Source organism: Pavona decussata, unplaced genomic scaffold (genome assembly GCF_977016875.1).
Source record: "Pavona decussata unplaced genomic scaffold, jaPavDecu1.1 SCAFFOLD_78, whole genome shotgun sequence".
In the NCBI taxonomy this organism is placed as follows: Eukaryota; Metazoa; Cnidaria; class Anthozoa; order Scleractinia; family Agariciidae; genus Pavona; species Pavona decussata.
In genome coordinates, this window is record NW_028145496.1 from 309,047 (window position 1) to 320,446 (window position 11,400).

General features: G+C 38.3%; 1 protein-coding gene across 1 annotated transcript; it reads left to right on the forward strand.

Annotated features, from left to right (window-relative positions):
* The first annotated feature begins 1,583 nt into the window (after nucleotides 1-1,583).
* Nucleotides 1,584-9,588, forward strand: LOC146476174 (microfibril-associated glycoprotein 4-like). Its single transcript, XM_085114667.1, has 4 exons — nucleotides 1,584-1,748; nucleotides 1,882-1,999; nucleotides 6,613-6,990; nucleotides 9,053-9,588. Exons 1-4 carry the CDS (start codon nucleotides 1,584-1,586, stop codon nucleotides 9,313-9,315), a joined length of 924 nt encoding a protein of 307 aa, XP_084970793.1. The 3' UTR covers nucleotides 9,316-9,588.
* Nucleotides 9,589-11,400: the final 1,812 nt, after the last annotated feature.

Consider the following 11,400-nt stretch of genomic DNA (forward strand, 5'->3'; position numbering starts at 1 on the left):
GCGCCAGTCACACACATCACACGATGACGTCAATCGTGCGTCTATACTCTAATCACAAACTCCGCTCCACCAATCACAACGCGAGTTTTACACTGATCATTGTATAATAAGTAATAAAGCTATTTCTTGCACATAGTTTGAACCCAGGAGTCATGTCATAAGTACGTAAATTATGATCATCCGGGTGAGTGTAGTCCTGGGAAGGACTGTTTGTGGTGACTTTGACTGACATTTCGACAACCTGAGCGGAAGTCATCTTCAGAGTCAAGTGAATTGTGGAACGTCAGTAAGTGGTATATACGTCTCTGGTTGTTAACCTGATTGGTCAACGAAGTCCAGATGTTATTGGTCGTTTGTCAGTAAGCCGTGATGTTATTGGCTGTGAAGTGATTGGTGCGTTTCGATCCGTCTTTTGTTAGTCAAAAAGTCCGTGGGTCTATTGTTAGTAAAATGTCTATTGTTTGTCTGTTTCGTTGTTGTTGTCAATAAGTCGTTTGTATGGTGCAGGTAGTTGTAGGCAACGGTTGACTGGCGTTTGTTCTAAGTTAGTAAACCAGCTTTCCAGAGTGAGTCGTTGATAGTAATTTGTACAGTAGGTAATGCACTTGGCAGAGTCCCAGTCGATTCTGTGGTTCGTTTGTAAATGGTGCTCAGCAATGTGATTGTTGATATCACCATTTCTAGTTGCTCGTTTGTGTTCAGTCAGTCGTACGTTTAAATTTCTGCCGGTCTCACCAATATAAGTGGCCTGGCAGTCGCAGCATTTGATCTTGTAAACTGCTCCCTGTCTGCGATTAGGTTCGTGTTTGTCCTTTACTTTCGTCAGTAGTTGTCGTAAAGTGGTTATAGGTTTGTGAGCTACACGGATATTGTAGGGTTGTAGAATCCGTGCGATAGTCTCAGAAGTGCCCCTATGTAAGGTATAGTTACAGTAGTTACGGGAGTCGCGTCGTTTGTGACGTTAGGTTCAGTGTTCTTGTAAGTGTTACGTCTAACAAAGTCCTTGTTGTAGTTGTTCTTGTTGAAAACGTTGTCTAAGAAGTTGTTTTCGTCTGCGAGTCTGTCAGGTGAGTCACAAACCAGTTGTGCTCGCCTTGTTAAGGTCTGTATAGTCGTTGCTTTGTGAGAAGTAGGGTTGTAGGATGACTGGTCCAGTAGTCTGTCAGTATGTGTTGGTTTCCTGTAAACCGTAGTACTTAGTTTGTTGTGGTTGTTGTTACGAGTAACTAAGCAGTCTAGAAAAGGTATTTTACCATTTTCTTCGATCTCCTTAGTAAACTTTATGTCAGCGTTCTGTCTGTTAAAGTGTTCGTGAAAATCGTCGATTTCGTCTTTGTGTACTGCTGTAAAGGTGTCGTCTACGTACCGTAACCAGAGCGGTAGTGTCCGTTTGTGTGAGATCCACCGTGCTACAATATTGTCCAAAGATTATTTGGTTGCTTATCGTTTTGCAAGAGACTATTATCAGCCCTACTGTTTCTGCCGTTGAAGAAAACCCTTTATCGCGATCTGCATATATCGAATTGCGGCACAACAAGCGACTAACGGGTCATGTTGTTAAAACCTTCACGTCTCCCAGTTTAATGTCGTACAGCCAGTCATGCCTGAGAAACTCATGGTGTACTTCCACGAACTTCAAGGATTCTTTCAAGCAAACTTGTAAACTGAACAAGCACGAGAACGTCCCTAAAAACGAAAACACTGAGCTTGTTGATCAACCAGGTGTTTCTTTCTCAATGTTCCTCAAGGTAAGTTCGATCAGGATTTCTTAAAGCAAAGTGTAGTTGGAAGGTACGAAACATATAATATATTTAAAACAAAAGAAGCTTACAATTTGTATTCGGCTGTTGGTCATCTCACGTGATTGTATATGTTTTTCAGGGTTGTCTTATGATCGGCTGCCTCAACGGAGGTTCTTGTCTGTTTGATGAGAAAAAGGAAACTTTTTCATGTTCGTGCAACTTGCCGTGGAGTGGAGACAAATGTGAAGTGCAAATGGGTAAGATCTTTTCTGTGTTCTCGATATCGATTTAAAGTCCAGGTGATATATGAAGCTCAAAAACCCTGGAATTAGGTCGCATTCGATTGACTGTATTCCGGAATAAGAATATTTAGCAGAATAGCTGTTAGATTTCTCTGATTAAGAAAATTTTGGAAGACGTTTATGCAAACTTAAGCTGAGCCTGGATAATTTCAAAAGAGCGTTTTTGTACTCCAGTAACTCCAAAAAACCTCTAATGAGGGATTTCTAGTAATCCTTTCACAAATGGTTCATACGTCAGCGAGCGTTCATCGCGATACAAACTTCCCAAATGCTTCATATCTTGAAGAACGCACATATACCAATTCTTTTCTATAATAATTTCAATTTTCTTAAAAAACTAACTTGAAAATTTGAACCTCGCGCGTTACATGGGAGAATTCTTTCCGACCGCGAGGACATGTGTTTGTTTGCGCAAGGTTTACGCAATTTTCACCTTTCATCAATGAAAAGTGAAAGCAAACAGACAACTGAAGCTTTCTTAAATGAAAAATTTATTAAGATAAGTCTTTGTTCTAAGAAGCAAAGACGTACAATTTTTAATCCGACACGATAAACGCGCAAGCAATTTAAAGGAACTGCAAGTCCATTTTGCGAATTTATCGAACAGTGCGGAGCACGGTTTTCACTGAAAAATTTCGCGAAAAAAATGTAAGGAATACGGGGATTCCTCTAAAACCATAAAATTTACTGTAAGAAAAGTAATTTTTCGCGGTTAAAAATGGGATTTTCTATATTTCGAATAAAACGATCTGTCAAAAATTGGTTGCCATGGTAAAACCAAAGTCGCTGAGCACTTACAGTAACCACAGCGAATTGTTTCCAGGTAAATTTCTGAAAAAGTAACCAAGCCTCATGGCATTTGTTTAAATATTTAACTAAGCTTAGCTACTCGTCCTTTTTTTATGACGAAGCATACAAGTAAGCAAAACAAATGACATAAAACAAGGCCGGTTAAACTATCTTCACTTGTTTGGTGGTGGTTTATCTGGTTGCTTTTTTTTTTTTCGTCGAATAAGTTTTCCAGCATTAGGCAACTGAAAAGTAAAATCATTTCAAGATAACTTGCAAAGTTAGTTGCTTGATAAATTTGAATTTACACTTGCAACCTTTTAAAAAAACTTTGCGCTTCGAAAATTTAAAAGGGTTCGACTAGCTCTTTATTTGTTTTGCTTCTTGTGAAAATAACATTTAGCTTGACAGCGGTAGAGTCTTCCTTTTCTCAACGTTTTAGAAATTATGATGAGTTATTTCTTAGAAAAGATTTTGTGATAATAATACACGCTAAAAAGTCACGACTTTTCGACCTCGACGAGGCCATTTTCAAGTGCGAGTAAAAAATAAAAAAAACTTAGCATGAATATATTACATAGGGGATATTACATGGCCGCGCGGAGATACGAAATTTCTCTTCGAGTGTTGAAAAATATTTCACGAGTGAGCGCAGCGAACGAGTGAAATATTTTTCAACATGAGAAGAGAAATTTCGTATCTCCAAGCGACCATGTAATTTTCTTTTTATTATATAAAATCCTCACAATAGAGCAAAATATGCTTTGTTCTTTATTTCGAAAACTAAGGTTATAAATTGAGTACATAAGCTTACAGTCAGTTGTTTATTTGTATAAATCGTAAACCAGGCCGAGTTATGTCAATACAACGTAAGACTAAGCGAAAAGGCCACAAAGAAAATCTATATAAATAGAAAACGGATAAACAGGTAGGTCCCTGGTATAAACTAATGGCATATTAAATATGGTTAGAAATTTGGCTTACAGTAACAAGTAAATCTGAACATACCGTCATAGCTTCCATCGCTGCTTTCAGCTACCCTCACACAACTCGACGTCGTAGGCAGTTTTCCTCTTTGTATTCGTTTTTTTCTTGTTCTTCTACGAATTCGACCAGTTTCATATCTGTGATCTCGACAAATCTGCTTGAGCTTGTCTCCATTTTCAAGCCTGTAACAGGGGGGAAGGGCAGGGGGGCTTGAGCCCCCCCCAGAATTTTTGGAAGTTACAAAACAGTTTGCCAAAAAATAAATAATTAAACCAATTTAATGTGCAGCAATCAGTCTTAAACTCTGACGCTGCAAATGCCTTTTCACAGCCCTTTAAAAATGTGTTTACTACCTTTCAGTTTCCTTCGCTAACAGTTTGTTTTTATATACAACAACAACAACAAAGGTACTCTTACCTTGTGAATCGGAAATAAAAACCAAAATGGATCGAAATCAACCAATCTTAAGCCCTAAAAGCTGTTGAAATAAACTACTTGTTTTCTAAGGCATCCGCTCATTTATAGGAATACAAACGTCCTTAGACCTCCTTAGTGTATAACAATTTAGTGTTCGCGCGTTGTCGAAAGACACACAAATATGTCCTCTCAAGCGCCAGAGAAAAAATTCTCCCACAGTCGGATTATTACTGCCCGGTTTAAGCAAATTATAAACGAGAAAGAAAAATTTGTCGTCGTTTGTTTACGTCCTCCTTCATACGTGAAATTAGGAAACTTGACATGGTAGTCCACGTAAAAGAATCGGCAAAATGATGTACCAAAAAGTGTGAGGCAGGTGCAAAGTTATTGTTTTCGTTACCAAATCTACTCTTTTCCTGTTTTTTTTTTATGTTCTCGTTGCATCTTAAACTCGCTAATCAGTCTGGTTTTTGGGGGGTGACGGAGGCGGGGGGGAGGGGTAGTTTTGTTTAACCATTTTGCTGAGCCCCTTCAGTTGTTTTAGCCTTGCTACGGGCCTAATTTTAGAATGAACTTAACTTCGACTCGCGAAAAGACCAAATCAAAAACTGCCAAAAGACCAAACGACAGCCAAACGACGGAAACCCTTCGGGAAACCACAAGTGCTTGATAGCGCGCGAAAATACCGCGAGCTGATTGGTCAAAAATGATATCACACATGTGTGGATAAAAATGATATCGTCACTGGCGGGATAGCGTTTTTATCGATTTGCTACCACTCGGTATAATAATAATAATAATAATAATAATAATAATAATAATAATAATAATAATATACCACTAAATTTTATATAATAAAAACAGTTAAAAATCGTTAAGAATGTCATGAACGCTGAAATGTGATAAAACATGTCAATGATAAGTGTTTATAAAGTTAAAAAAAGGACATGAAACAGTGAAGCAATAATAAGGCTTGCTAAGAACTGATCTAAACAAATAATTCAGCGCGGATGGAATCACACTGTTTGTTTAGTGATGGTTTCAGTTCTTTGATAAAAGCGTTTCAAAAATAAGACAATCAAGTCAAGTTTGGTTAAATATAATAATATAGTAATAAGCTGGACAGAACTTAGAAATCGGAAGTCGATAATTTGAAGACTCGTCAACCCCGAAAACTTTTGTCTGAGGTCCGAGGTCTGAAGTCCGAAGTCCGAAGACCGAAGTCTGAAGTCTAAAGTCTGAAGTCTTAAGTCTGAAGTCTGAAGTCTGAGGTCTGAAGTCTGAAGTCTGAAGTCTGAAGTCTAAAGTCCCTTCTCGGCCATGGTAGAATACGAAGAATCGGCTAATTCAGTATTTAAGCCTAAGTGCAAGTTCACAATCAAGCCTGTAATTTCTTGTGAATTGGATTCTTGTAAATTGGATTCACGTAAATTGTGCTCTGTCGGCCTAAACACGCGTTGTTTGCAATAAAACGCGTTTCTTCAAGTGAAGAACATTTTCAGTGTCTCTGTCCATATTTATACGCGTTCCTAACTGAGGTATTCCTCCCATTAATGTGGTAAAAATCATAATTTTCAGCTATACTTCGTATTTACCTTTTCATACTTTCTATTGACCAATGATCCCGAAGTTGTTGCACGAAGTCGATCCGCGATTAAACGCAGATTCATGAGTTATAAACTGATCAACAAATTTTGACGGCCAAAACTTGCGAGCCAAAATTGCCGTTGCGCGTATTACCTTAAAAGGCTGTTTATTATTTCTATTAACTGAGCTCACCCTGCTGTATTTGATCAGTAAAAGTTTATTTAATTTATTCCTTCCAAAATTCTTACAAGTGAATTCAACTTCTTCCTGAAATTTGATAATAAACTCACTGGAATTGCGAAGTAATACAAACAGGATAAGTAGCCAGTACGAAGCGGTGGTTTAAAATCAAGCACTTTCCGAAAATATTAATTGTCTTCTTACTTATGGTTTCAAAAGCTGATCTGGAAAAGACCAACGATTACAACCCGACAAAGGGGGACGAATATTTCGCATGAATTATTTTCGTTCTAGAAAGAATCCATTTGTGTGAGCCGATTTAATCTTAATGTACTCCTCTTTCTTTCTTCCTTTAGCTTGAAATTTCTGGAAAAAAAATCTTCATCATAACAGCATGTTTTGGCTACAAAAAAGAATAAACTAAGAGAATGAGAAAACCAACTTGTAAATCTCTTAAGAAAAAAGGAGTCAACGACAAACATAAATGGACCTTTTTTAAAGAACATTGGCTGCTGAATCCGTTATGACTCTTTGTTCAGCTTTTTTGTTCTTTTGTTTCTTGACGCATCCGGTTTCAACTTTAACCCAAATTTATTTTGTTGCTGCAGTTTACAAAGGCTGCTCTGAACTCTACAAAGCTGGTAAACGAAGCAGCGCTGTTTACACGATCAACCCCGACAATGGCCGTGCCTTTGATGTGTACTGTGACCAAACAACAGACGGTGGGGGTTGGGCTGTGTTTCAAAAGAGATTGGACGGTTCGGTTGATTTCTACCGTGGATGGGACGACTACAAACGAGGCTTTGGGAGCCTGAGTGGTGAATTTTGGCTCGGATTGGACAAGGTTTACCGCCTGACAAAAGAGGGAAGCAGGCTGTTGGTGGATCTTGAAGACTGGAGCGGAAATACAGCTTACGCCAAGTATGACGCATTTGCCGTTGGTGATGAGGCAAGCAATTACAATCTGAGTCTGGGATCATACAGTGGTAGGCATATTTAATCAGAACAGGATATTTTGATGGCAGTAGCAACCATTTAAAGCTCTCAATGATTAAAACTGTGATACTCGGCCATCACACACTGAAATTAAAACAAAGAGTTGGTGGGTAAAACTAAAACTCAATTGGAAGAAACTTATAATCGACCATTACAGATAAAGCAACGTTTCAATGACGATCTAAAAGAAAAGCTTCACAAGGGAAATTCAATGGTCAAATTCTTGGCACAAGTAAACTAATTTAAATATTACGTATATCTCTCAGTTTATGGTTGCCGAAATGTAGCAAAATTCGATAAAATATATTTTTATTCGATAAAATGTACTTTAGTTCGATACAATATATTTTTGTTCGATAAAATATATCTTCATTCGATAAAACATATATTCATTCGATAAAGTCACGTGGTAACCTTAGGCCTGGTTTCAAAGCTTAAACATGGCGACGGATGAAAATGACTCCACGTGGGATAATATGAGTCTCGAAGTGCTCACTACAGTGGAACCCCGCTCTAGGGACACCCCGATAATACGGACAGTTTTGTTTGTACCGATGAAAAGCACACTTGACACTTGACACCCGAATAATGCGGGCACTTTGGCATGCCCCGTGGTGTCCGTATTTAATAACTGGGTTCCACTGCACCTGCTCCCGTGGGATGAGTACCCAGGTACTCACTACTCTCTCCCGTCTGGCCTCGTAGCACAGTCAGTAAAGCAACGCACGATCAAATCTGGAGGTCGTGGGTTCGACTCCCACCGAGGTCGGAGATATTTCCTCTTTGCCTCGTGCGGTCTCCCATTTTCTTATACTAGGGCTAACGTTCAGTGGGAAATTCATGGGTTCACTTTAGCACTTTAACATACACTGCAGAGTTAATTCTCTGATCCATTTGTGCTCTTAGTACTAGCGGCACAACATTCATTAGCTTTTAAGAGTTTGTTGTAAGAAGTCTCATTGCTTCACCGGTTTAGTAAAACTTCTCCTGGTGGGTGACACGAGGTATAGAATGTGTATTGAAAGGTTTCAGTCGGCTTATAGTGAGTCTTGATGTCCAGGATACATTCATTTTGTCAAATATATCTCCTTTGTACACCACTTATTAAATAAAACTGCTGCTGAGGGAAAAATTTAAGTTAACATTCGAGCCATTGCACTCGTAGATGTCACATCGCCGATGAGTAAAAGCTGAGGAAAACTCATCCCATGTGGAGTCAATCTGGGCTACTTCTTTATCCGTCGCCATATTTAAGCTATGAAACCAGGCCTTAGGTTACCACGTGGCTTTCTCGAATGGATATATTTTTATCGAATGAGAATATATTTTTGTAACGAATGAAAATATATTTTATCGAACCACAATATATGTTATATTTTTATCGAATGGAAATATATTTTATCGAATGAAAATATATTTTATCGAACGAAAATATATTTTATATATCGTTTTGTCGGTTCGTACTATAAGTTACGGATCGTCGTTTTTATCCCGTTGATTTCGCGCTTGGGCCATAAATCAACGGGAAATGAGGAAACGAGGATTATTGGACTCGGATTTTGAAACACTAAAGGAAAAAATTAGATTTGGTAACTACATTATGCTGTCAGGTAAGCCACTTATTTATCAGTGAAGATCTGATGATTATTTTCCTACATTTTTCTTGTTATTAGCCACACTCGGTTATACAAGAAAATTGCAGAGAAAAATTGCACCAACTGACGATACCTCCAATACGTACTCATTAATCGGTGGCTTTCGAACTTGCTTTAAAGGCTCCTATTTTCATGTAGATAATGATATTATCTAGCTCTTGGAATGGAATTTTTTCGTTACAATATATTTTTAAATTTCACCTTTAGTTTTACTTGTGTTACTTTCTTGTAATATTTACTGATTTTTTTATTTTATTTATTTTATTTACATTTATTTATTTATGCAATAAAGCTAGTCTTGTGTAATATCCAAATCACTGGTATTCTCATGCTAGGACACATATTATCATTGCCCTGTACCCTTACAAACTTCTCTGGTGTGTTTTTTTTTTCCTAGGAACTGCTGGTGACTCTCTTTATAGTCATCGTAGCATGGCGTTCAGCACAAAAGATCGAGACAACGACAGCAAAAGCGAGAATTGTGCCTCGAAGTTCAAGGGAGCCTGGTGGTACAATGCCTGTCACCAGTCCAACCTGAACGGCCGATATCTTAAGGGGAACCACTCAACTTATGCTGACGGAGTAAACTGGAAGCACTGGAAGGGTTATTACTACTCCGTAAAACGAGCAGAGATGAAAATCAAACCTGTGAACGCCTAGAAATTAGTTTTCCTAAAACCTTTAAGTCACTTTCATTTATTCTTTTTAGTGGGTTGTTTTGCCATGGTGCGTGTTTTCAAAGATTGGCGTTCATGTGTTTTGTGCCGTCTGAGTTAATTGTCTCTACTGAGGCCGGACCGTAACACTCTGTTTATTATTTACGAAAAGTGTATTATAGAACATGAGTAAGGTCAATGGTTTCCCTGAACAATTCAGGTCATTTGTTAAAGTTTCTGAGGACAATAAATGGTGTTTATATTATTTCATCTTCAACCGGAGTTCAAAGTTGTGTTTCTTATTAGATTCTAGTTCAGAGTTCATCAGCCTCTCTTCTCAGTTGTTCTCTTGCTCTTAGGGGAATTGATGCTTTCATGAAGTTCTCATACTCAAGTAGTGTGGCCTACAGCAGCCATAAGGATTTCAATCCTTCTCGGATAATTCTGATTATTATCCACAAAAAATAAATCAAATGAGGGCAAATAAAACTGTTGAGAGCAAAATAATGCAAAGTAAATCAATGTGAAAACAAAATGAAAACAACGCCGTTATGAGGAGTCGTTATTTCAGATTCTACAGTTTATTAGCTTTACAGTGATATGTATGGTTTTCTGGTATTTCTATAAATTAAAGCAGCGCGCACACAACGAATTGTTCTGAGGAAACATACTCGAAGGTTTGGAATAACCTTAAGCAGTACTCCTTTCCATTGCTACACTAGTGACAGATGTTGGCGTTCACTTTGTGAGTGGAAGACTGTTGTTAGCTCGAAACAGCTGTCCCCAGTTGCCGCATTCTGTTGATTCTCGGTTTGGTCTGTATCATGTCGCTGTCCTATTAAGTTTTCTACGCAGTCCAGCCTTGCAGAAATTTCAGTCTGTTGTTAACTCTGTTGAAAACACTTTCTGTAGTCAATCAAGACTTCCATCAGCCGATCTACGGATCTACATGTACCAGAAGCGTTCTCTTTGCTGGTCACTGCTTTTTCCTATTTGCTTGTTTGTGCTTGAGTTTCAAGATCAAATTCGTCTGCAACAGGCACGAGATATCCATGCAGATCCAAAATGGTGTCTGCCGTTTGATATTTTGCACCCTATTATTCCAATAGAGTTCCTCGTTTTTATTTCCTTTCTCAGTGAATCATCCTGGACAGATTCATGACTATTCATGACTAGGACATTGTAGCAAAAGCAGAAACCTCCTGTACCCAACCTCCTTGGGAGACTTTGTAACCTCGTTCCTAGTCTTTTGAGAGTTTTCGCAGTGGTAGTTGTCTGTTCGGTGTGGAAATAAACAATTACGTTTATAGTCGGATTTGAACATTTGTTCAGTGCCTATTGACCCAAGAATAGAAACATTGCAAAATTATTCCATTTTTCCCCAGGGGCTTTTTAGTGGCAGTAAACGTTTTAGAATACTGATTTCGCTATTTCGTCTTAGTGGCCTGGCCTTTCGGCTCAACAGCCTAACCGGCAGTTTGACATAAAGTTTGTCTGTCTTGCAAGAGCTTTTTTTTTTTTTTTTTTCAATTGAAAATTTCGAGTGATCCGTTTTGTACGTTTTAAATCCAATTTGGACTCCCGAAACTTATTGTATTTTCCTAACTAACATATGATCAGTTTGTACTTGGGCGTCTTTTGGTCCAAAGGGACAGGGGACCTCGTAGCCTGACATGTGACAGAACGTTTGTTTGTTTTGCTTGTTTCTTACATTATTTTGTTACCTGTTTGCTCTACAGCCCACCTTACGTAAAGCTTGCGTGTTTACGCGATTACATATGTTAACTGATTCAAAAGAAGCTCTTGTTTATCACTGACGACACAGTCACAAGTGTGGGATCTAAATGTTTGTACGTAGCAGGAAATATCCTCGGTTAATGTATAGACTTAAATTCATGTAATACGGATGTACTTCGGTGTGGTTTCTTGCCAGGCCCTCCCTGAATAAACTTAATGGTCTATTAACTTCGTATGTTTATTTTTGTTGTGGAATGAAGGAAAAATCTCCATGTTTTCGAACTGTCTCACAATCCCAGTATGGATACAAAGCCCACGGTGGCTAGATTACCTTATCAAAACTTTGTTGACA

Coding starts and splice junctions, on each gene's coding strand:
- LOC146476174 (XM_085114667.1), top strand. CDS start 1,584: ATGTCGTACAGCCAGTCATGCCTGAGAAACTCATGGTGTACTTCCACG. Junction 1,749..1,881: donor CTTTCTCAATGTTCCTCAAG/GTAAGTTCGATC, acceptor TATGTTTTTCAG/GGTTGTCTTATGATCGGCTG. Junction 2,000..6,612: donor CAAATGTGAAGTGCAAATGG/GTAAGATCTTTT, acceptor TTGTTGCTGCAG/TTTACAAAGGCTGCTCTGAA.